The 27,647-nt window shown below is 34.1% G+C and overlaps 1 protein-coding gene and 1 long non-coding RNA gene across 3 annotated transcripts; one reads left to right on the forward strand and one right to left on the reverse strand.

Moving 5' to 3' along the window:
• Window positions 1-1,013: 1,013 nt before the first annotated feature.
• LOC128230413 (carbohydrate sulfotransferase 11-like) lies at window positions 1,014-19,294 on the reverse strand. Of its 2 annotated transcripts, none has more exons than XM_052942647.1 (3): window positions 18,992-19,294; window positions 2,602-2,672; window positions 1,014-2,387 (listed from the first exon to the last, which is right to left on the reverse strand). In XM_052942647.1, the coding sequence occupies exons 1-3, from the start codon at window positions 19,071-19,073 to the stop codon at window positions 1,239-1,241; spliced, it is 1,302 nt and encodes a 433-aa protein (XP_052798607.1). In that variant the 5' UTR covers window positions 19,074-19,294; the 3' UTR covers window positions 1,014-1,238. The 2 variants fall into 2 exon arrangements, with proteins under 2 accessions (XP_052798607.1, XP_052798605.1); XM_052942645.1 differs by having other exon boundaries at window positions 2,578-2,672.
• Window positions 19,295-24,614: 5,320 nt separating this feature from the next.
• On the forward strand, window positions 24,615-27,567 carry LOC128230414 (uncharacterized). Its single transcript, XR_008260212.1, has 3 exons — window positions 24,615-24,773; window positions 25,281-25,372; window positions 26,253-27,567. It is a non-coding gene; the product is annotated as an uncharacterized LOC128230414 (long non-coding RNA).
• The last annotated feature ends 80 nt before the right edge of the window (window positions 27,568-27,647 follow it).

Raw genomic sequence — 27,647 nt, forward strand, 5'->3', positions numbered from 1 at the left:
ACATGGCATGAAGAAATAACCAAAAAAGTACGCCGAAATGAACATTTGAGATGTCGAACGTGTAATCAAAACAATTAAGGATACTTATTCGATATAAAAGTCAAAGTTAATGTAACATGTAAATAATGATACATGGTTACTCAGTCATCTCACTGTGTCGGAGACAAGTCTGTTTTTGCTTGAAGACAGGTAGATTTCCAGATGTAAAGGGAAGACCACGCTAGGTTGTTGACAAATGTTGGTGCGTAAATGGGGTAAAAATCAGTTAACTGTAAATTATTGTGTAAATTTTCCGGGAAGTTCTTATTACGTATAACAACAACAAACATAATTTATTTGAACGATGATTTAATATTCCATTTATGTTCGAGCAGTCGTTGCGTCTGTTATCTGTTTGATATGAAAACAACAGGTCCTAATAAACCGTTAGATGTTTATAAACAAATGGATACTTTTTTTTAATCTTAAGTTACCTTTTTTAAATTTCAAATTTTCCCTATTGTTATTTCACTGATAAAACTCCACATTTGATCCAAAAGCATATTTTTTTTTCTGAAACACCTTGACTTTAGTTAGGTATGCAACCATCGAATAACGATGAGGTCCAGTTCCAAAATAGAGATTATTCAAAACATGTTTTAAAGTATTCACTTTATTTTAATCATTGTCGGTGACGAATTTGATAACTTTACAGTAGTATTTATGCAAAAAGCTACAGAAACAAGCTCAGTAACAAAAAGTTTAAAGACCATGTATTTATACTGCATTTCTGCGTATACCTTTACTTGATTATTCCAACGCACAACTCATCGCCTTGGACATACACCAATACTATTCAAGAGCAGTATTGACAATTCGAACACATACAATGATTTACATTTATCAGACAATTCCTTTGGTAAAATTAAATCGCTTTACTCAACTACTTTAGGACTGGTGCATCATAATTTATATTACATTTTTTTAAGAATTTCCTGAGAGAATGAAATTAAACTTTCCCGGAAACCAACCCGCATACTGTTGTTTATATTTGATTACACTGTACAGCATCAGGGTCCATTTACTTTCGGTATGACGTACGAAAACAGTATCCATGATATCGAATTATAATGTCATAATAAGAACGCAGTACTCTGGATGACATCTTATTGATGGCTCAAATGACACCCTAACGCAGCGGAGGATGAAAAGGAAAATCGTAGTACTACGCATTCTTATCAAATTATCGAATTAAAAGTTTAGGCATTTATGTTAGCACTATTGTTAAAAATTACATCTTTCAAAATATTTTTGTCATATCCAAACAACTCGAAATCAAATTTATACACTTCTTGTAAAGAGTCTACTAGTTCCTTGGGAATTATTCTAAAACTGTTTAACATAATATCGCGTCTTTGATTTCCAATATCAAATTTGTGGACATGTTGGTATTGCAATGCCCACAAAACATGTTTCAAAAATATTTTTGTTGGATGTTGAGCAAGGCCGTCTGATTTCATGTTTTGAATAGGAATATCAATTGATCTGTGGATATGTCCATTATATTGAAAAGATGTCCAAAGTCGCATTGCAATATCTTCTATGTCGAAGCAATCTTTATGTATGGAATGTTTCAAATCAAAATTATATTTGACCAAATTCGTGACTTCTTCAACAGCCCTCCTGGATTTTGACTCGGATATATTTATCAAGTTTTCTAGCCCAAATTTGTGTAATATTAATTGTGAATCATTGCCGAATGTCTCCAATTTGCCAATAACGGAATAAGCCACAAGACAAGGATTACATAATCTGTAAACTGGCTGCCAATGCTCATTTAAATCTCGAGGGGAGGACTTCACTATGTATTGTAGAAATTCAAGAAACGTTATGTCATTTGCACATCTTTTTTGCCTTTGTGTAGCATTGGGTCGGATATTGTTTATAACTGCATGTGCTTCCGATCTCCAAAAATCTGGCAGAATAAATTTGTCAATGTACGCGGACCATAAGCGACTGTAGGGTTCTCTTGTAAACATAAATGATTGACCCTTTGACATTTCACCTCGAACCATTGCACTTTTCAAACCAACGCGCCTAACATGTTTCAACTTTGCATAATGTACGTACTGGCGATTGATGTCTCCTGGATTACTTATGTTCAGACTTTTGTCATAATCTCCGACAATAAAACGCATAACTTTCTTCCATTGCGTACAACCAATTTTAGGTGCTGAACAATAGTGAATGTCATGTTTAACACTGGACCAAACTTGGCCTGTGGGCTTAAGCTGTTCCCATAGATCATCTCCGATGTGTTTGGCACAAACATCGCGAATTGTTCTCAGCCGCCCGTGCATTACTGTCTGCGCATATGTGTACCTCGCTGTTTTATCCTCGGGTATTCCCTAACACAAAAACTGATAATATAAGGCATGCGTATGTACTAAGTACTATTTTGCAGGATTTTGGGGTTAATAAAGCAATGAAAAGTACAGAGATATTCAGCGTGCTGTGCTTAAAACACAAAAGGGGTATATTTGTGCTTCACTATAACATCATTATTTCAGACGAATGCAACGCTTAATTCATACTCACAATAAAATTAATGGTATTATCTACCGATCGCAATGACTCATTCAATGCCAGTTGGAACCCTGATTTCTGTCCAGTCCCTGGTTTTGTGAATGTAACTGAAATATATATATATAAGTATACATATCGTATTGCATGTTTAGGCATATATAGCATTAATCATTGGCCTGGCTTAGTATTTCACTCCTGAATTAAACATGAGATGACCAGAACCAGGCTCAGCTGGGTCAGATGTAAACATTGCTTATATGCAAACTGGCTTTCCATTGTAATTGAGATTTACCCTTTATTCCAGACATATTGTTTTCCTTCGCTGAAAGATATACAATATAGGAGATTCAACTTTTTTCTGTGGATCATTCAATACCAAATTCTACATCGGTTTTTTTATAGTCTTAAAGATATGGACATTTTGAATCCTTGGCATTGTACATAATGGAGCTTCATTCACTAGAAAAACGTTACCATATATTTAGGGAAACTAGATTTGTATTAAGTGTTTTTGATATAAAGCTCTAACCTAAAAAGAAATATCACAGCTAATAAGTCACAATTTACCACCTGATCTGATATTCCTATCATGTTGAGTGTCTGGCAGATCAAGTAGATTTATCCTTTAATCAATCCTAGAATATTTTATGTTTGTGTAAATATATCCCATTTTCATTCTTAAGTACACATGTAAAACTTTTGTTTGATAAATATTACAAGTGCAATGATATAAATATCTATATGAACAACTACAGAAACAAGCTCTATAGCCAAACGTTAAAACATAAACCCCGTTTAATGGCATAAGGTATACACCATTGACATAGAACACAAAACCAGAACACCACAAACAACAAACATGGAACAACAGCACAAAACTCCACAAACATCACAGTAACAATAGGTATGTTTATCAAGGATTGTTACATACCGCATTGGAACGGTCAGTAAAATGTAAATTTACGGGGAGTTTAAACCAGTTTACGTGCACAAACCTCACTCTTGTCCCAACAATTCTTCATAAAGTAAAAATGAAAAGGTAAATATGATAAAAGTATGCATAAACTTGTGGAAATTTGATAATAAAACCAATAATAATAAGTTAATTGGTAAACACCAAGTACTTCAATGATAAGAGATCCCAACTCTATCTGCAGACGGAAGAATACAATTTAGAGTACCCAATGTAAAAACTTTTCAAAGATACGATGCATTTATTGTTTGAAACTATGAGCATCACATACAGTCTGCCGTAGAAAATAAAAGGTTTAAGTCTGTGTGATCATAAAGTTTCATAATGTTAAGCCTCATTTTACTAAAACTGGGAACAAATAAAGAAACTGGTTGTCAGGTTAGCGCACTCGCTTCTCACCAAAGCGAGTGGGGGTTCGATTTCAGGCCTGGGCGCCTGTGAGTTTGGTAAGTGTTCACCATGCCGGACTAGTTTTTTTTTCGGGTGCTCCGGTTTCCCCCACATAACAAGACCACACTCTCGCGCAACATCTTGGTAACGAGAATGACTTTGTTTAAGCTATCATAGCTTTCTTCACAATCGTTGTAAAATATCTAGTGTTTAAACTAAATAAAGAAAACATTATCAAGAATAAAATGACATGTATTAGCTAAACTTTTCTTCCAAAATGATTACCTATGTAAAATAGTTGAAGAAAGAGACGTCACATGCCGGAACATTCTTAGCCAGCCAAAGACGGTTTTGTAGATAACTTGATTCATAAAATCAAAGGACTGAACGTTTAGTAATGTAAGGACGCTTTATACAACATAATATTTTGTTTGAGGAATTCATCTTCAAAAACTAGAAGGCAAGTACTCTTCAAAGTATTGCCGTTCTATCCACGGTTTAAATAAATTCCAAGTAATTCATTGAGTCTATCTGCCCAACTACCTGCTGGAAATATTTTAATTTTACGATTTTTCTTCAAAACATCAACATAAAAATCGGGATGAGCAATAATATTAGCAATACGCGATTTAAGACTATTATTGTACTTTGACATGATCATTTAATGACCATTTACAAATTTTGAGAAGGTTTTCCTTAATTTATGATATCTGACACTCTGTTTTAGAAGTTTGTTCCGTCATAAGTTCGAAGAGAGAGCTGAATTGTTTCACATCTGTACCTATTCTAGCGAATCTTATCAAGAAGGGTAATTTATTATTTTAAAATTAAAATCATCACGTTTATCATAAAGATTGATATTCAATATATCTTCCCTTTTTTCGAGTTGCAGATCTTAATAGGATGCTCTTTAATTTAATGTATTAGATTTATTAAGTTGTAATTGCGAAGGGTATTTCAATTTAATATTATCTGTATATACCGGATTGTCCAAATTTAGAATATCATCAATATATCTAAAGGTGCTATTGAATTTATCAACAAGGGCCTATTGTTTGCTTACATAAACATTTACCGAATTTTAAAAAAAGAATTATTCAGTACAAAATTTAATACTTAAATGATATCGGTGCAAGTCCAGTAAAAAAGCTATTTTATTATAAACTGCCATATAAGTAGTGTTTTCCCTAGAAAAAGTTTTTTCGATAAGAGGAGTCCATTTGTTTGTAGGTAAATATTGTGGAATAGATGTATAAAGCCTGGAAAAGTCATACGTATTAAGCACTGAGACCTTATGTCATCTTTTTTCAAATTCATCAACTAAATCTAAAGAATTGTTGATGGACCAAAAGATAATCAATTAAAACATCCTGCTGTGTAGGTAAAGTGGTAACTAAAATGTCAAAGCCTTCTTTTTGAATTACTTGATATGATTTTACCTCTCCGATATGAGTAAGAAGTGGTTTGTGACGTCATCAGTCTCGAAGCATATCCAACTTATTACACACTGTCAATTTTTTATAGAGAATCCCTTGTCCTAGAGGATTTGGATTGGTCAAAATATTATTAATATTTCTACCGTATAAAACGGGCTTAAACAAGCCCTATTACGTTAACGTGTGTGCAAGGGACTTCTTCCGTTCTGTGCCGGATCGATAGGTATAGAAATATTGGGCACCACTGAACAATGAAAATTGGGAACCAGTAAAGCTGTCATACATAGTTCACAATAAGCGCGTGCAGGACTGCAAGCAAATTATACATGTTTGGGGCGGAGTTTGACCTCCGTTCACCAAAAAAAAAATCAATATGGGGACACCCGAGGTACATGTACTTTTTAGATCGGCACTTCCATATATGGACTAGCCCTCAAAATAATACTACATTTGATAGGAAAGTATGTTTCATTACTGTGCAATACATCACGTTGCAAACTCCTTTTTGTCATTTAAGCAGTTATTTCACCCGAAACAAATCCTGAAATTGAATGAAATTTAAATATATTCTTCCGCATTTCACGCAAAAATAGTCCACTATAGTCAAACTCTATACATGCATGACATTAAGGGTCATGGTTCATTATTGTGTAAAATGTCAGTTGTTTTACATGAGAAACAAACAGAAGCCAATGACATGGCTTTTTCTTACGGATAAGACTATCTGACCCATTGCAGAAGCCAAATAGGAAATAATTTTCAAAAATTTCACAAAAAATCCTAATCAAAATCACGTAAGTGAAATCGTCTATCAGTACCAGGAACCCGAATATGAAAAGGTTCCAAATAGGGCATTGCGGTGTAATTGGGTTTCTTCGTTGATTTCAAGATTTGAGGATAAGCACAGCCAATTGTTTAGGAAACCGCTATTAAAAAACAGTTTGCCATAGCAACATGTTTTGCAAAAAATTAAAATATCAAAATAATTATACAAAACTACGCTTAACCCATAAATGACCTCTTCAAGTACATACCGGAAGCGCACTGCCTTGAACGTACAAAAATCCGCTCTCTGGAACGATGCCAGTCTCGTTGGACAACGGCATGTTTTTGTTTTTAATGATTATATTATAAATTGTAAGGTTATTGTCCGCAATCAATTTATTGAATGATCGATGAATAATGGCATTATTTTAACCAAGAAATTGACCAAAAAAATAACAGTTCGGTTCCAACGATTGGATTTTAGTGTTATCTGAGAATTCTGTCGCTGATTTTCGCGATGTGAATTATGTCACTTATTTTAAGATGTAAATTCAAATATGTATTAGCATGATTTTCTTAACATTTAGATGCAAAACCTTAAACATTCCCCAAAATTTGTAGCAAAGCGATAACATTGTGACCAAAATTGGTTAATTTCAATAGGCAATTTTTTCCAATTTGTTGAGGATTTTTCAAAATGGACAGACAAAGCCCTGAAAGGTTCTTTTTTCTATAAACAAGCCAAGACAATATGTTTGTTTTATATTTAAACACGCAGATACAAATAAATTGCTGGTACGAACTTGATGCGACTTACATTGAACGTATGGACAAAACAATCAACTTCTGAACAGGAAACATTTTGTCTTGATTATCCCCTTAGACGCCGAGTTCCGCAGCAGGATTATAAAATCAAACGGCTTAATCTCTCGAAGTGAGCTTGGAAAGTGGGTCAAGCTTACTGACTCTACTGTACCACTTCAACAAAGTATATGATATGTATTAACCTAAGCCCTCCAGCCCCTTTTCGAACAATAATGTAAATATGATACATAAAATAATAAGTTTTTTCCGGTAATAAAAGTAGCATTTGAGACCTTTTAACAGCACTCCCCTGGCGGCATTTACGACCCTCCCGAACACATGATATCCCCTCCCCCTAGCACAAAACTGTATAAACAAAAGCCCCACCTACCCCACCGCAACATTCTAGTGTATGTTCTTACGAAAATAAGGTTTTAGTAATTCCATCTACCCAGTATTGTGCATCTAGTTAATTATCCTTTTTTTAATATAACCTTGTAATTGTTTTTAACAGGCTAGATGGGGGAATGATGACAAATCAGCAAGCAAAACCTGAAATCGTGAACGGCATCAATGTTTTTTTTTTAAATTTTATTTCCTCAAATATACATGTTCATCATACATGTAATTCAAGTATACAAAAGTCGTGTTCCAAATGGAAACATGAAAAAAATATTTGAGTTTTTTCTAATTTTGGGAGTTAGTTCAGAAAGAGAAGTAAGAAAATCTAGTAGGCAGAAGAAACCAATGTGGAGAAATGTTCATTCTTGATTGATGTTAGGTTGCAATGTAGTAAAATTATTTTTTTTAACGAAGAAAAAAGGCCGCATTTGCAGGAATCAAGAATGTATTTTGTTAAGTGCTAAGATCCATCTATCATAACACGTATGCAATTTATCTTTGGTCATAGCTATTGTATTTTCTGTTAGCAGTCTCTCTGAAAAAATATGGAACAAAATATCAAATACAGGCGTACTTCCTTCACACTTTGATTTGAAGATGAAGTTTTTTGCAAGAAGTTTTTCAAAGTAAATTCACATTCACATTTACAATTCCCTTTTAATTACTTTAAGTTACAAAAAGTGACTTTGTTGTTATTTATCGTCGATATTATTTTTTGATCGACCTCAGGTATGCTTGTAAGAAATTGTGTTTTTTGTTCCAAAATATTTGGGTTTAATGGCGTTCCCAATAAATATGTTTGTTCAAATATATATATATATATTAAGCAAAAGTAATAAAGACTACAAGAACTTATATTGTATCGATAAAGTTTACTATTATTAGGCAGTATTCTAAAAAGGAATTTGTACTGAAATGCTATTAATTTGGTATCAATGCAAAGTTTGAATGATAGTGTACAGATTTCTTATTTAAAAAAAAATGTAGTTATATTGTAGTTCTTTGCCTCTTATTCTAGTTTTCCAATTTTAAGGAATACACTTCAAACGCGTGAAATATTTTTCAGTTAATATCATATAGTCTGTGTAAGCCCTCAAAATTGTAAAACTGTTTTGTTAAAGGTTATACAGATGCTGAATGTTTTGTACACATTTGCTGTACCAATTCTTAAAGAAAAATGTGTCATTGTTTAGTTGTCTAATGCAATCATTGTTCATAATAATTTCTTTAGCTATAAAATTTACTTCTTTGCTACAATTGCTTAAATAATATCTCAAAGAAATTTCGATTTTATTTCAAGCCTATCAATTTTATTTGTGTCTAGATAGCATTTGACAATAAAGTATTTTCCAAATCTAATCATTATATTTTCATATATTTTTACCCATTTTGAGTCTTTTTGAAACAGCAGTCATTTAACCCAACTTGTTTTTATTGCATACTCGAATTCAAGTATGTCTAGCATTTTCAAACTTCAATTTTCATAACTCTGTATAATTGGATTTTTCTACAGTTTATCGGTTTATTGTTCCACAAATATTTGAACATTTTTTGTTAAATATCATTTAAAAATGTATTGATGTTTTGTTCCGCTGATTTACCACTCCTATTTTTTGAAAATGTAAAAAAATAATTTTGTGTGCACCCGCACCTACATTTTGATCGCCAACCAGATTTGTTCAGATAATATATTTTTAAAACGCTGAAAAATAATCAATTATAATTTTTCTTCTCTAGTTTACGTGTTTTTGTAAAGGGAAGTTACCGATGCGTGGGGTTTTTATACTGTATATCGATCGGTTTAGCATGGGTTTCAATAAATTCAATCAACATCGCAGCTTCCGGTATAAACAATGGGGCTCGAATTTTGGAAATTAAATCTTATTTTTGACAATAAATATGTTTTGAGCATGCTTGAGGTCATTGTTCATCGTTTAATGCACTATTCATTAATGAAAGCAATACTTATGCAATAAAGCACGTGTATCTGAGACTGGTAGTTATTATATTGCGCTGTTAGAGACTCGTTTTGGATGGAAATCGGAATGATCAACTAAGTATTATTTTATTCAAGTCATAATAATATTGACCAAAATTGTACTTGTTACAACGATGCTGAAGATAACAGCTCAACTTAACAGGAACATGAGTCATTGTTTGGTTTAAATTGAAGAATCAAGCTCATTTTTTACCAAATCCTGACAAAACAAAAATTTTGAACACATATCTGTTCCCCAATAGCGATATAAACACTGGTCTGGATTGACTAAAACAAAGGTAAGCCTAAGTTTATCACCTTAAATTTTGTTTTCATTAGCAACATTATCCGGGATTTTAATGCACTAGCCAATTGTTACCACGGCCCCCTCCCGGGTATACCGGGGACACTGGGGGCAATGGGCCTTATTTTTACCTTTCAGGTTGCCCCGCAGTGTCAAATGAATGCTGTGGTTTTGGCTTCACACTGAAAATAGCGGGTTATGGGCCTATCCTACAATTTTTCCCTGCAGGTCAGGTATTTAACCCGGGATCGGATGAACCGGAATTCAAAGTCCCCACTTTTCCGGACTTAGGGAGGTCACACAATTGGCTGGTGCATAAAAACATCTAAATGACCATAAAAAGTACTCTGAACATACCCTTGTTCTTTTTGTTTTGATAATCACATGCCATTGCATTTTTATTGATAATAAAAACAAAATTAGTCCAGAAATTTGAATGTATATGGAGTCAGATGTGTAATGATGCCTGTGTAAAAAATCATTTTTTTTAAAAATCCAAAATCAAAATCAAGTATGTCTAAATGCAGTTGCATATGATGATAAAGTGATTCAGTTAGATTTATATAAATCGTTTCAAACTTATTACTTAAAGCAGCGTTATTTTTTATTATGGATGATCGTCATATTTAAATAGGTTTTAATTTTATTAGAAATTTGATTTATCTATATAATGTTTGTACTAAACACGGATGATAAATAGTATGTATTAAATTGGTTTAAGGGCAATCATATTGAACAATGTTTCTTATTTATATTGATAATAAAGAAAATACGCTCTTCGCTCGCTTCGTGTTTAACTAATAAAATTGTATTATTTTTATCCATTCACGCTCCATTTTTTTTGGCAAAAATCCGAGGAAAGAAACATTAATTTGGCGTGGCCTAAAGGTAATTTTTGTACTATTAACGGGTACAACAACTTTGGAATTGCAAACGTTTTCAAAACTGTTAACTGTCTTAAAATTCAATTCATTTATGACTTTTGATTGTTACTGAATATAATTCCTTGGGCCTACGCTTGGTTCAAGTTCCATTTTGCTGTCGCAGAACTTTGGTTTGCTACCTTTCAGTGATCCTAGTCTTAAAATTGAGCACTTTTTGGACGATATTTAGATTTTTCTCTCAAACCCTTCGACCCATTCGGCTTTAGATTTAATTAATATCCCTTTTATTTTTTCTTCGTTGAGATTATTTAATTTTTCCTTTCCTTTGTGTAATTTGTCTTGATTTTCATTTGATTGTGAACTGTGAAGTTCGGTTTCAATATATCGTATATTTTTTAATAATGTGTCTTTTCTTTTAAATCATTCTTTTTTAAAGACTGAATATTGTATTGAATCCTCCCTGGTTCTTCCTTTAATAACCTCCCAAAGTGTAATTTTAGTATTCTACAATTACATTATGGAAATGTATCAAAACAGAAGCAGAATGTGAGAAAAATTGGTTCTTTAAGTTAAGTTATTATGTTGTTTCGTTTGTAATGATCTCTGAGGGTTGGTCATTGGTTTGGATTTTGAAAATATTTTGTGTACTATTTTATTATAGCATTAAATAAAGCCCCAGTAATTTTACATTTTACTAACCGTTCCAAGGCGGACCCTAACATTCCTTGATAAACATACCTAGGTATTTATATATAGTATGTATGCACTGTGCTGTTTGTGGAGTTTTGTGCTGTTCTTCCATGTTTCTTGTTTGTGATGTTATGTTATATGTCCTTGGCGTTTACCCAATGCCATAATACCGGGTTTAAGTTTAAACTATTTGCTACCGAGCTTGTTTCTGTAGCTTTTCGTATAAATATTGATATTCAGAAGGAATTCTATAGGCAGGTAAACAAAACTTACTTCATTAATGATGTAGATTGGATTGGGGTCTGCGATTGCCACTGTAAATAAGAGGCTTGTAGAGGCTAGCCACGAACTACCCGAGCAGCAGCCAAAGGCCTACTCATAGGCTATCAAAAGCCAACCCATGCAGCAGACGGATGTGCACCTCCATCTTAATGCACCGATGTAACAACAAGCCCGCGCCCCAAATCAGTGACTGCTCATAATGTGTCTTACAGTCCGGTTTTAACTGAGAAGAATTGCTTTACGGCCAATAAGATCATTAACAAGACTGTGTCAAATAATCAGAAGCCGGACGCTATTGCAAAAGTGGTCGATAAACCAGTCAAGCAGTAGTAACAACGACACTCATGCATACAAACCAGTGGAAAGTGCAGAGCCACCAGCAGCTCCAGCTACACTGGAACGTCCGCGCGCAACGTCAGGAAAAACAGGATCCAGTGAACATACCGGTTTCGCTGCCGCCAGAAGGAGAAATAACGTCTCGTATTACATCGGGAACATTGATCATAGGACCACGGAGAATGATACACGTATTTCAAGGACAACGATGTTTATGTATCCTACATTCGTGTCTTCCATGGCCGATTTGGCTCATCGGCGAAAGTTAACGTGACAGAGGATCTTGAACCAATTATTGACGACGCGTTTTTCTGGCCTGACGGCATTTCTTACAGAAAATAGAAGTCCAAAGAAGACCATATTAGCGAGCGAACATCAAATATACGCTCGCGGTCCCGTTACCAATATCAGCGTAATAACAGTTATGATGGCTACGGTGACTAACGGCATCTAACGATTGGTACCGGTCCGAAAGATATAGTGACCGCAGAGGACGCATGCGTGACGATACTTGGTGTAACCATGATAACAGTTACGGTGACAACCAGGAGCGGGATACTGGGATAGACAACAACCGGAAGAGGACACTGACGATTGGAATCCTGCGTCATACTAGAGTGATCTGCGCTTTTTGATATTTTATATATTTATGTAGGGTGTCACATTTTAATTATGTTTAGGTTCACGATGCTTGCTTACCTACTTATTTTAATCTGTGTAACCTTTAGCAAACATGTTAGATCAGTTTAACGTAGATATTGCGCTTATAAATGAGCATAAGCTTTTACCTAGATCTGCAATGTTTATGAATAGCATGGACTTAGATTACGATTGTTTTGTTAATACTGACGAAAATGTAGATAATTTTGGTCCAGTTATGTGCGGAAAAGTAGGCACAGCGATTTGTTTAAGAAATCACTCTCATTTAGCATAAATCAGTTACCATATAAGGAAAACCATCGTATACTTGGAATTGAGTTTAAATGTCATGATATATTGCCCTTATATATGTTTTGTGTGTATGTGCCATCGTGTAACAACGTAGAATACCATAAGTCGGTTTTAAGTGAAATCCAGTCATTAATAGCCTATTACACCGGGGTTGGGGACGTTTTACTAGCAGGGGATTTCAATGGACAGCTAATTGGAAACCATGAGTTCAAGACTGCTAACACCAAGTCCAGATTGATGACAGAATTGATAATGAACAATAACTTGGTATCATTACAACATGTACGTGGAAATAGATATGACGGTACGTTTGTGCCAACGGGGAAAGTAATCGACCACATATTGCTTGAATCATCATGTGTTACTTTGTGTTTGTGTACTAACTTTATAATTGAAGACAGTGCAAACATTATGACATCAGACAACTTGCCACTAGTCTGCAGTATGAGTATGATTCATATTCGAAAACCGGATCCACCACTACGTGTCAATGTTGCTTGGAATAAATGTACGATTGAAAATTATCATAGCGATCAATATATGTTACAAAATGAACTGAACTGTATACTCATAGTTGAAAGTACAAAATGCTGTCCAGACTTTCTTCACGAATTAATAACTAATGCAATACACCGTGCAGCTTGTATTCTTCCAGTAAGCAAATATAATACAAGGGCGAAACCCTACTGATGTGAAGAAGTAAAAGCCGCCCACACAAAGGCGCGCCATCTACGCCGGTTATGGATCAATGAGGGTAGACCGAGAGGCTATATCAACGATTCATTTTACGGATACAAAGTCGTTAAAAGGGAATTTAGACGAGTTCAGCGCTGTAAACAAAACGAATTTGAAAACAAAGCTATCGATGACCTGAGAATGGCTGCAGAGCTAGACTACCGATTATTTTGGAAACTACTCCGAACACGAAGCGGTAAAACACCATGAATGTGTAACGAATGTTCTGTTGATAACAAAACATACGCAAATGTGAACGTTATAAGAGGTTTTGATACATATTTTACCAGGGTGTTTGAAGATAAATTCGCGAATAAGGATGAAAAACATAACGAAGATTTACAAACATTTTTAAGAGAAGATAACGATATAACAATGTCACTAGAAATTACGAAAGAAGTTACAAACGAAGAAATTACCAGCGTAGTGAGAAGCCTGAAACTTCGTAAAAGCCCCGGAATCGATAACGTTTTAATTGAGCACATAAAACATGGTGGTGAAGTATTGACAAGAGCATTAGCTTTTCTTTTCAACTCTGTGCTGTACAACGAACGAACACCTAACAAATGGAGTACCAGCCTTCTTATCCCTATTTACAAAGGGAAAGGCAAAGACAAGACCGACCCTGGCAGTTACAGGCCCGTCACACTCAGTCCATGCTTAAGCAAACTATTTGAAAAGGTTATACTTAACAGAATCAATGACGTTATAAATTCGCAGCACATAAACTTTCCCAATGAACAACAACAAGGTTTCCGTAAGGGCCTCAGAATGTTACCACTGAGTTTAATCTACAAGAGACTATTTATCAACAAATAGAACGAAACGGCAACGTGTACGTAGGCATGCTTGATCATAAAGGCTTCGTTTGATGCTGTGTGGCATGATTGACTATTCTTAAAGCTTGGCCAGTTTGGAATTGTCGGAAAAGCCCTTCGTACACTTAAAGCATCTTATAGCAATCCCAAATGCGTTGTTAAGCTTAATGGCGATACATCCGATTGCATCAACGTACAAAAATCAGTTCGCCAAGGAGGAGTTTTATCTAAATTTTACTATTTAATCTACGTCTGACAACCTTCTGAGAGATTTTGAGATCAGTAACAAAGGCAGCTGTGTTCTTTCAACCAAGTCCGGCGATCCTGCATACGCCGATGATATTGCCCTGTTGGCGTTATCTCCCTTAAATCTTCAGAAAATGATGGACATTGTAAATCGCTACTGTAAGTCATGGCGAATAGACATGAATGTAAACAAGTCAGAAATAATCGTATTTAGAAGGAAACGTGATCCACCCAAAGTTGCAATAATGTATGGTGACCAGATAATCCCTCAAACTAATACTGCGAACCACCTGGGCGTGAAACAAGTTTCTAACATGAAGTGCAAAGCATAAATTGAAGAGAGATGCCAAAAAGCTAAAAATGCATTTTTTTGCAATGACTGCTCAAGGTGTACATCCACATGGTCTTAATCCATTAGCTTCGGTTAATCTCTATGTTGAAATCATAATGCCAATTGTTCTCTTTTGTAGTGAATTATGAAATAATATTGTACAAAGCGATATAGCTTCAGTTAATCGCTTACATTTGGTACTTTGTCTAGACTCTAAATGTACCACTAAGAATATTTTTCTGCGACGATACTTTCAGTTTGTAACAGAAAGAAATGTTTCTTTAGGTTTTATTCCTGATATATGTAAAATCCTATGCACATATGGGCTTCAAAGCTTTATCAACAATGCTTTAGTTAATCCAGAACGAATTCCCTATAGACGTCAATGGAAACAGTTAAAACTATTGTTTCATTGAAAGATACCTCATTATGATCAGCACGAACTTTGTCAGACGAGGATTTTAGTTCATTCAGAATTTTGCAACCACGTGTAAGTAGAGCAACAGTGTATGATATATTTGACTTAAACTGTTATAAACATATTCGAATGTTTATTGCAAAACTGTGGTGCAAAAGGCCACCACAATTGCCACAACGATTTCATGGATGTCAAACAGTTACTGACAATTTTGATATACACATCATTCATGGATGCACCAAACATGAGCGTGAAAGGTGGCGTCTAATCACTGACGTCATGGAAATGGACATGGGTCTTGCGCATGAACTGTTGTCAATGGATAGCGTAATGTTTTTCTTATAACTTCTTGAGGCGGTCTAAGTGTACAGAATTACCAAGCAGTGCGAAAACAATTATTATGGTCATGGTCAATGGTCATTATAATCTCATATCAAAGTACAATAGTAGTCTTAAATCGCTCATTGCTGATAGTATTGCTCATCCCGAGTTTAATGGTGATGTTTTCAAGAAAATTCGTAAAATTAGAATGTTTCCAGCAGGTAGTTGGGCAGATAGACTTAATGAATTACTTGGATTTTATTTAAACCGTAGATATAAAGGCAATATTTTGAAGAGCACTTGCCTTCTTGTTTTTGAAGATGAATACCTGAAACAAAATATTGGGTTGAATATAGCATCCTTTCATAACTAAACTTTCAGTGCTTTGATTTTTATGAAGAATTTGCTAATTCATGTTATCTTTAAGAACTTTTTTGGCGGTCACGTATTGACTGACTCCGAGTGTTTTGGCTATGACTTTTCTTCAAATATTTTATGTTTTCAAACCATTTGGAAGGAGAGAATAGCATATACAAGTCGCTCTTATTTTGAATAATGTTTTTCTTTATTTGTTCCCAGTTTTAGTACAATGATGCTTTTTATTATGAACCTCTATGATCACAGAGTTTTAAACCTTTTATTTTATAAGGCAGACTGTGTGTGATGTTTTTGGTTTCTAACGATGACTGCATCGTATCTTTGATAGGTATTTGCATTAGGTGCTCTGAATTGTTTCCCTCCGTCTGCAGATAGAGTTGGGATCTCTAATCATTGAAGTACTTGGGGTAAACCTTTTCGTTTTTTATTATTATTTGTTTTATTGATAAATTTCCTCAAGTTAATGCATACTTTGATAAGATTTACCTTTTGCGTTTTATCTTTATTAAGAATTGTTGGAATAAAAGTGAGGTTTGTGCACATAAACTGGTTTAAACCCCCAGTAAATAACCTAATTCTTGATAAACATACCAATTATTTATATATATATATATAGTATTTATGCACTGTGCTGTTTGAAGAGTTTTGTGCTGTTCTATGTTTCTTGTTTGTGATTTTGTGTTCTATGTCTTTGGCGTTTGCCCATTGCCACTAAACCGGGTTTATGTTTAAACTTTTTGCTACTGAGCATGTTTCTGTAGCTTTTTGTATATATATTGAGACGATCGTTTGCATTTAGTTATAACTGTCTCGTGAATAGTGCATAATTATGTTCGATACAAGACTTATACCTTAAGTTTGATGCAAAGAATACAAACTCAATCTCAATATGCATGTTGATATGAATATGCTATTTTTTGTGTATGTACATATATCATGTATATAGATATCATGCCTTCGAAGTAACTATTTGTACATAAAATGAATATCATCGTTAATGGTGGAAATAAAGATGAGTTGAGTTAGTTCAGTTATTAAAAAAAAAAAAAAAAAAAAAAAAAAAACAAAACATTGTTATATTGGTCTTAATTAAAGCAGTATTTGCATTTGCCTTTAAAATCTAAAGAACACATTCTTCTTAATTAATATTTTGCAAGAGGTTTTTCTTACTTTTTTTGGGTTGTGTTACTTTTGTAACAACCAAATAAGAATTAATTCAGTATTTTCACTGAAATGTTTTGTTAGTTCATGTAAACTTCAATTTTAGAGTTGGGGATCCTTTTGTTTCATTATTATAAGTAATTGAGTAAATGTTTGGTCAAGATTAACCCTTTTATTTAAATTGAGTTTTGCCCATATCCATTTTTCGTGATAGTAATGTCAGTGCAACTATTTTATCATGTTATTTTTTTTTCTTTTGGTTACATATTCTTCTTATGTATCTGGTACGTTTCCTTCAAATGTGTGTGTGTACTTTATCTCAAATGCATTATAGCTCTAGCTTGAAATATAGGTAATTGTATGCTACATAATGTATACAATAGTATTGTTGATGTTTGTCCATGTATTAAATATATTTAAAATGCAGCAGAAATGTTCGTTATATCAAATGAGGTGAATGCTTCCTAGCTGCATTAACTTAGCTGAAAAACGTTTCCCTTTCACTCCTAGTATATATTTTATTTTACTTAGAGGCAGCGCCTTAGTCAATTTAATGTTGCAATATGATGAGTCTGTTTTGCGATTTATTGCAACATATTTTATTATAGGATAGATAAAAATATAAATATCCTTTTTGAATAAATTTGAAGGTGTTTTTTACTTTCCCGGAAAACGAAGCTAAAACACATCTTATAGAACTACTCAAATACGTCATGTGTAGTTTTTTTTTATAGCGAAACCAAATTTAAGAAAAAATGAATTATATTGTCAATAAAATGCCATTGGCTATAGCGTAGAGTTATGACTTTTCCTGACAAAAATGACATTGGTTATATTATTATATGCATTAACACGGTTTAGAACCAAATCAATTTGAATCAAGCATGTTCGTTTTATAAAAAACGAATGACGGAACTTAAGCTTTTATCCGAAATATTTGGTGCAATATATTATTTTTTCTCGGATGTCCGGAACCAGTACAAACATTTGCCCATAATAAATATAATTATTTCAGCTTCAAAATTGGCAAATGGTCGACTGCTTGTGAGTTGTCGATTTGCATATAAATATTGGCGGGAAGGTACGGGGTTTTCGTGCAGGGGTGGTATATAAGGTGTCGGCGGCGTTTTTGTGCCATTCGAGGTTTTATCTTTGGCAGCAAGAGACCATTTTTGAGAATGTCGTCGCCCCCCCCCCCCTCCGCCCTTATATGGTGTTTTTGAAGGTCATTTATTATCAAAAATAGTTTTAGAGTTGTTTGACCATACAGAAAGTTGAACTATAATTCGGGGGGGGGGGGGGGGTAAGAACATGTTACTACATTACCACAATTCTTATATTATTGTTCAATTTCGTTTCCGTTGGAAGCCTTTGGTGTTCCTGTCTCATATCGCAGACAAATACCTGGGATGGAAGCGTTGGCTACAATCCAGAACAATCTACTATACTTCTAAGTTTGAATGGAAATGTTCGATATTTGCTGCCAATAACAAGTCTATGGTCCTGCCTTTTGTGTAATCTACAGATTAACTTTATAATCTACGGTGTCTGGTATATTTGACTATTTTGATTAGGACATACTTGTTTTACTCACGATTTGAGTGAGTAAAGTGTGTTTTGAAACAGGGGCACTATAATATTTAACTTGAGAATGAATGGCAGATAATGCCAAATAAATTGCAAAACATTATCTATATTGAAAAGTCATTGCTCTCCACCCTCTTCAAACATTATTTTGAAAACCTTATTGTTACCCAATTAATAATTTGAGTATAGCTGCACTACAATACGAAGGTACTTTTATTCTTATGCAGAAAACATACCTTTATAATAATATAGCAACAGCAAAAACACACACGCATACGTAATCCCGCAATATTTTATCCTTGCATTTAATTGCGACATATTGCATTGTTCTTCCTACATCAACAAAAGTCGCGTCAATAGTTTACTTAAATATGACACTATATGTATGTAAATAATGAAAAAAAAACACTCTTAACTCATTGAAATAGTTTGAATGTAATCTATGTTTTTGATTAATGATTGTAAGCATTTGATAAGGAAACATTTTCAATAAATTGCTGATGAAGTAAGCAAATTAATATTGATATTTTTTTTAAATATTCAAATTTAATGCTAACACAACTTATATGAAGATAGTGTTTCAAATCCGTTTAATGCTACGTTTACAGAAGATGCAACATTCAACATGTTTTCAAAGTGCAGATAACACAATTTTACTGATACAGTATTTAACGGGATGCTTAGTTTAATCCTGAGTTTCTGGTATATTAAGATTTAATTCTATAATTCTAAGTGAGTCGTTTGTCAAATTTCATGCTAGGCGTTATTATTTATTTCTATGCATATGTGGCAAATCATTTTTGTTTTGGATAATTTAAATGTCTGCTGGTCATAAAAAGTACTGTCGATGAGTTTGGATATTGGACCTGTTCCCATATTTCCCTTCGTATAATTGTTTATTTGGAATTGGCCTAGCCGGAAAAACAACTTTGGCAGCTCATATGAAATAGATGTTGTTTTTCCTTAAGAATTTAATGGTGAAGGTATTCGATTGATAATCCATAATCTCATTCCTGTAGTGTAAGGTTGTTATTAGTCCCTTTATTGACATTCCGTTTATTTCTAATCTATTTATTTTACCATTGAATTCGCTACCCAAAACAAACTTCCTGTATTGATAATTGGAGTCATTTTAGATTTGGTTAATGTTACAGGATGTGAAGTAAATGATTTTGTCCCCAAGGACTGTTATTTAGGTGATGAGGTGTCTTTGGTATTTCGAAAAATTGATTATTTTGTTCTGTTAACGATGATCAAAGGCGAGGGGGCGCTTATATATAAAAAGGATTTATGTAGGGCTCTTAGACAGATAAGTATTTGTCCGTCAAATTATATTTGTGTAAATATTTGGCAAACATATATTTCTTTTTATACTTTTTTCACTTGTTGCTGTAATCTTACTATGAACAAAATTAAATCACAAACAATCTCGTCCAATTTAAAAAGGGTTTGTCCAATTGATCTCAATTCACAGACAGCCTTTCTGCATAGTTCATGCCAATTTTTAGTGTTTTTTCATTAAAAAATAAAACCAACACAACAAATAATAAGTTTTTAGTTTTTATTCAATAGCATTTTCCATCAAAAACAGTAAGATTATAGAAAATGTTAAAACGTTCTAAAAAATATTCAAACATTCAAGGTAAAAAGTATTGAAAATCAAAACTATGAAATACCAAATTGTTGGGACGTCCTAACAAATTTGAAACATTCAAAGTAAAAAGGTATTGAAAATCAAAAATATCCCAAAATGTTAGGACGTCCTAACAATTTTGAAACATTCAAAGTTAAAAGTATTGAAAACCAAAATGTGAAATCATAAAATGTTAGGACGTCCTAACAAATTTGAAACATTCATTGTTCAAAGTATTGAAAACAAAAATATGAAATCACAAAACGGTAGGACGTCCTAACAAATTTAAAACATTCAAATTTACAACCATTGAAACACAAAGATATGAAATCTCAAAATGTAACAAATTTGAACCATTCCAAGTGGAAAGTATTGAATATATTTTTTTTTTATAAAATCCCAAATTGTTAGGACGTCCTAAAATTTGTAACCATTCCAAGTGAAAAGTATTGAAAATAAAAAATAAAAAATCTAAAAAATGTTAGGATGTCCTAACAAATTTGAGACATTTAAAGTTAAAACTATTGAAAATCAAATATATGAAATCACAAAATGTTAGGACGTCCTAACAAATTTGAGTCATTCAAAATTAGAAGAATGAAAAAAAAATGAAATCACTTAATGTTAGGACGTCCTAACAATTTTGGAATGGTCAAAATTCAAAAGCATTGAAAATCAAAGATATGAAATTGTTAGGACGTCCTGTTAAATTTGAAACATTCAAAGTTCAAACTATTGAAAATCACGAAATGTTAGGACGTCACAACAATTTTAAAATGGTCAAAGTTCAAATCTATTGACCAAAATATGAATAAACAAAATGTTAGGTCGTCCTTGCAAATTTGAAAAAATTAAACTTAAAGTGACACTGGTATTTAAATCAATACATACACATGTATAAGAAACATAGATTTTGAGTGATAAACCTTTAACTACTTACTAAATAACTCATGGAAAGTATTAATTACTGATAACAAGATTGTAACCGTGTATTTTGTTGCTGAAAACGCACAAATATTAAATGACTGGTGAGTGCTAAAATATTTACAGTGATCAACTATCAAATTTAAAGGTAAAACTGCTGTGTTTTCTGCAACTTTCTTTCATATTAAACACAGTATCCTTCATAAGAACCATTATTTTTCGATATTTATTCATCCACTTCAGTATATTAAAACAATTGTAATTTTCTAATTTGGCAGTAAGAATGCATCTTTAATCTATTGAAAATCAATATATGAATTCACCGATATGACAGCTGATTTTTCAATGACATAAGATGCCTTTGGTGCAGTTTTAAGATTATGACCATTTTAAGTGTCAGGATAGTTGGTACACTTTTTAATTATGCTTAGATGATGACTGATATTTGCAGATAACATGTCTTAGCAGAAGGGAATAATGAAATATGATGTAATTTTAATTACCAATATGAGTTGTGACCTTGACCTTTGACTCTATGACCTCAAAATCCATAGGCGTCATCTACTGGTCACACTCAAAGTATATGTCAAGTGTGAAGACCTTGGGAGCAGGCATTGTCGAGTTATCACATGGACAAGCTTTTTGCGTTCAAGGTCACTGTGACCTTGACCTTTAACGCGATGCCCATAAAATCGATAGGAATCATCTACTGCTTTGGCCCAATCTATAGGTCAAGTTTGAGGGACATTGGTGCAGGCATTGTCCAGTTATCACTCGGACAACCTTTTCGCAATTAATGTCACTGTGACCTTGACCTTTAACGCAATGCCCATGAAATCAATGGGAATCATCTACTGGTCAGGCCCAATCTCCAAGTAAAGTTTAAGGGCCATGGATGCAGGCATTGTCCAGTTATCGCTGGGACATCCTTTTCGCAATCAAAGTCACTGTGATTTTTGACCTGATGACCCCTAAAATGAATAGGGATCATCTACTGGTCAGGCCCGGCCTCTATATAAAGTTTGAAGACTATAGGTCCAGGCATTGTTGAGTAATCTCTCAAGACAAACGTTGACAGTATTTTCCCGTAAAAGGTCACTGTTACCTTGACCTTTGACCCGATAACCCATAATCCCAATAGGGGTCATCCACTGGTTAAGCCCAACCTTCATGTGTTTGGTGACAATAGGGTCAGGAATTGTGGAGTTATCACTCAGACAAGATTCGGTCTACCGACGGACGGACCACCCGACATGTGCAAAGCAATATACTCCCTCTTCTTCGAAGGGGGGCATAATTAAGTTTGAATTCCCACAATGTTTGGTCATCCTAATGAATTTGAAATTCTCAAAGTTCAAATCTATAGAATATAAATACATTTCACAAAATGATAGTAGTCCAAACAAATTTGAAAAGGTCAAAACAAGAATTGTTGATAATGCAAAATCTAACAGCAACAGGCTTGGGTGTACCATAACATACAAGTTAGCTAAATATGGTAACTAATAATTATACATGTATTATAAAATTATGTAAAATGTTTGTTGCTCCAACAATAAGGAATTAATTAGTCAAAAAGGTTTTTTTTCCTGCTTGGAGATTATTACAGGTGTCATTCAAGGGTCAGTTCTCCCTCGGCTGAATTTAGGAATAAGTGAAACTGTTTCATACAGAAGTGAATGTTCTTTTAGCATATATGTATATCATTGAACATGTACAAGGTCCTGATGAATAATGACATCATTTTATAAGAAGTATATCATTTTGTTATCTTTCCAACATGTGGCAGCCACTGGCCTACTTATGTGCTTAAATTTTTGTCTTCACTATTATCATGTGGGTACCCCTTGCAGTTAGTGCACAAACTGCACATGCTTCATTCTACATGGATATTTATACATGTATGTCTTTTGTTGACTGAAATCGGGCAAGCTTGAGGCTTGGGGCTTGTGTAGATATTTTCTGGTAGACAGTGTTTTTCAAGGCAGGATCTTTCAACAAGTCGATGACCACCTGTGCACAAAGTCCGAAGATTTTGTTTATCTGCAAAATATAATTTTCATGACGCGACCTGTCAATCAAACAAATCACCCGATTAACTATTGACCAATCAGCGTCCAGATATGACGAGGTTTATCAGCCGATGTTGCTATACGCCATGAGCTCCGATAAGCTTCGGCAAAGCAGCAATAGTAAATGTTGTTTTGAACGTTAATTTCGCTTCCATTTTTATCGTTTATTTGACGATTTAAAATGGTGAAACGATGTCAATGGGGTCTTTGTGACTCCGACAGTAGATAGCCTGAAAGACTAGCCGGGGGAGTGAAATTTATTCCATTTCCGAAACCGAGAACTAAACTGGAAAACTGCTTGAGATGGATAAAAGCGTGCGGGCGTCCCCACGAACAGCTGAATACAAACACAATTAATGGAAATTATCACATGTTTGTTTGTACAGAGGCATGTTTTAACTTAAAGAATATAATCGATGTTGCGTATATTTTAAACACAAAATGTCATATCCTTGGCCGGGTTTTCCCTGTTTTGCACAAATAGCTTTATTCGTTTTATTTTCGTTCAGAGGTCGAATCGCCATAGTTGGTATTGGTAAATAACGACTTCTCGTTGACACTGGTTAATATATAGGAAGGTTACAAAATAATTCTGAGAGTGCCTTCTGTCACACAACCGTAACTTAGCATAAACTATAGTAAGTGAGTATTAATGCACAGAGTGTTATTGCAATTAATCGTTAGTATATTTTTAACATTACTGCTTACTGTCAAGAGCAAAACAAGTAGGTATACTGGTCATCTGCTGTTTTAATGTGTGTTGTTGCTCACCCCCCACTATAGCATAATGCCGTATACTGGACATATATACACAGATACACACACACCCATAGAGCTTTTGTATTCTTGGCATATTCGAACGCAGTCATCAGAATTAGCCTTTTGGATGAACAAGCCCGAATTCTTATGCTATTGCTTGGCATCAAGCATATATATAATTCAGAATTTGAGCCAGCCCGAAAGACATATTACCAGTGCAGGGCTTGCCGGCTTGAGTTTATTTCAACCACTCGCAGATGATAACATAAGACTTCGGCATTAACTTTACACTTTTGTTTTGAAATACAGACAAACTTCAATTTTGTCAGAGAAAGCTACTTTCTTGCAGCCATTTTCTAATAGGCTTATATTTTTATAAACTGTATGACACTGGGACAAGATCGGTTTAACATTTTCTATTTCTTCTGCCAATTTGTTCGTTATTAATTTGTGTTGATTTTATTTCAGCATTTTCCAAATAGGGGGGCTTTCTGCAGATTTTCATGACCCCACACCAGCTGACTCATGTGCTGTTCAACAAGCAACCCTTGCCAGAAGGCCACCAAAAAGAAGGCATGAATTAGAGCCAGTACCAATAAGGAGAATAATTTTTGCACAGATAGACATCAGGTATAAAATGCCTTGAGGTCGGTGTGATTTTCTAATTAGATGTCAATTAAGGAACTTAGTATGAAATAAAATTTATTCATTTTGGTTTCAAAAGCTTTATTTCACTGAGTGAGCACAAAGTTGTATTTCTTGAGTGATTCTACACAGTGAAATATTAATTTATCATGATTAAGTTTCTTACACTGAAACAAAAAGTTGCGCACTTAGTATGTAAATAAATAAAATATTAATTTACAACAAAAAAGACATATATTAAGATGCGTGAATGATTTATTTAATTTGAATTTCAATAAAGATAATTGCTCCAAAATATTGACTTCCTACAATAAACAAAACACACACTAGCATATATACATGTACATTATGCTAAGAGCAGAATGAATCCATATTCCAACGGTCTAAGAAGTTTAATCTGAAATAGAAAAATAGCTGGACACTTGAAACACAAATATGAATAATTGGACATAAGTACATTAAAGAGAAATAAATATTGCCAATATATTTCAGCAATCCTATCAATGATGAAAAACACCCACCAACAACAACGTATGAATATGTGAATCTGAATGCACATCCGAAGCCAAGTTCAACAGAAACAGGTATGTTTCTATTTAATTTAATCCACAAACACTTTGCAAAATACTAAACACATTTTTGATAGTATACTATTATCTTCCATTGTACACCTGTCAGGAAAGATACGAATGACACTTGTTTCCTGCCAGTAGTAGGTTACAAAGTCACAGAAATCAGCACCAGTTACAAGAAGCTGGCCCTGCACTTGGTACCAATACTGGTGCGTTTTTTTTCAAGGAAATCTTTTCACCATCCATTTCAAGACAACAATCTTTCGTAGTTTCAATGGCTTGGCGGATTGTTAAGTTTCTTGAAGAAAAACGGCACTTGATTTCAAGGATACCAGATTTCCCATTATCGCAAACCTTTCCATCTTGGCTGGCCCCAATACAAGGGAACTTCGGATTGATGATGAACCCAAAGTCATGAACATGATTTTTTCCTGGTATATTCTTTTGGCCACTTTTTCATTACATATGCCGTAGAACGTAGATGTCGCTGTAAATTGCTTTGGTGACTTTAGGCTGTTGGAGAACTTTTCTGTAATTGGGGATTTTTCTCTTCATTATCCGAACAAATTTGGATGCTGTAATCCTTTTCCTTCTTTCAAGTAGCCAAAGTTCACAGTCTGCTTGACCCTGGGTGTTAATCTCTATATGTCTACTCTCTTCCAGTGTCACAATCACTACACTTAACTTTGCCTGGTAGTCATTGACTATGTCCATGTTGTTGATCTCTGGTACCTTGTGAAAGGCCAGGTTACCACGTGGAATGGGGGGGCACTGGGCAACTCAGTAGGCTGTATCAGTGGTGTCTGTAAAAAGATAACATTTCATTGTATGCAAAGGTAAAAAAGTAAAAGTAATTAAGAATGATTAAATTGAGCTTAAAATTATTTTTCAGGAGCATCACCACTTGAGATGTTAGCCTTGGTTTCAGAAAATGAGTAACAGAAGGGAATCTGTGAAAAGCTTCTGCAATAAAAAAAGGCTTTGGAACAAAGACTAGCTAAGCAGATACTACAAAATGTTGATTTGAAAAGGGAATGTGCAGCTCTAAAGGACAAACCTAAAGATTTTAAGAAAAGTCATGACTTTATCTTCTAAGTTAAAAAGGTCCAATAAGAGACAACTTTCAGTATCATACTGGCTTTGTTTATGTTCAGTTTATGACCATTTTTAACTTTCTAGTGCCAAATAAAGTGTCCATTCAATTGGAAGAGAACAGTGCCTTCTGTAAAGAACATGAAACTAAAGACACTTGTTCAACATTTCGCCTCAAGACGCAGGAGTGGTTTTCCGAGAATGGATAAACTACAAGTTCTATCGATTTGGATCTGTGCCTCTTTGGCCAGAGCGAGAAATACTTATAAACAATATGCCACCTAAATTTAAAACTGATTTTCCAACAACAATGCTCAAATTAGATGGAACTGAATGAAAGTTGAGCGGCCAAGCTCTTTGCGATCTCAAAGTCAATGTTATTCAGACTACAAGTCAAGCTATACACTAAAAGGTTTAGTTGGTATTGACCCAAGGGGTTCCTTTACATATATTTCCATGCTTTACTCAGGTTCAATATCTGAAAAGGACATTACAAGTAAATGTGAACTGCTGAATGTATTGAGAAATCTGATAGACTGCAAGAGGCTACATGTAGTGGATGGCAACATGGTAGATATAAGGTTATTAATAAAAAATGAAATTGAAGCCGTGGGGTTAAAGTTGATAATTCCACCATTTGCGCCTTGAGCCTGACAAATGTAAACTGGTGATGTCACTTTAACCAAGAAAATTGCAAAACACAAAGTGCATGATCTAGAGCAAAGAAGTTCAAAATTGTTGACAATAGAATAGAGGTCAGATTGTTTCCAGTGGTGAATCAAATCTGTTTTAACTGTTGTTTCTTGACAAGATTCATGCCACTTCTTATACAAGACAAAAAATAACCTGGTGCTCCAGTGTTGAGCCTGCACTCTGTTCACCACTGCTGGTGGCCACTGTCTTGTATGGCTTGGATGCTAAGTACCCAAGTAGTGTACCCCTCATAGCAGCAAGATGCTCAATGTCCAACAGCTTAACTTACCTGAAACAAAGTGAAATAGAATGTATTATCACACTTTGTATATATTTATATATTTATTTATATATAGGGGTTTAACATTAGAATTTATTATTTTGAGGAACACTTCTTTAATTCATCCTTTAAGAAATGTTGACTATTTATTCATAGCATTGTAACTTATACACATTTGTTTTATTTAATAAACACAGTGTCTTCAATAAAGTGTTGATACTC

The sequence above is a fragment of the Mya arenaria genome, chromosome 4, assembly GCF_026914265.1.
Source record: "Mya arenaria isolate MELC-2E11 chromosome 4, ASM2691426v1".
In the NCBI taxonomy this organism is placed as follows: domain Eukaryota; kingdom Metazoa; phylum Mollusca; class Bivalvia; order Myida; family Myidae; genus Mya; species Mya arenaria.

Bases quoted from the DNA above. Each gene is read 5' to 3' on its own strand.
- LOC128230413 (XM_052942645.1), bottom strand. From the start codon at position 19,073: ATGTCGCAATTAAATGCAAGGATAAAATATTGCGGGATTACGTATGCG. The intron at 2,673-18,991 runs GTATGTTTTCTG...TATATATTTCAG, and splicing joins GTTGCTATATTATTATAAAG to TTACATTCACAAAACCAGGG. The intron at 2,388-2,577 runs GTGAGTATGAAT...TTTTTGTGTTAG, and splicing joins ATAATACCATTAATTTTATT to GGAATACCCGAGGATAAAAC.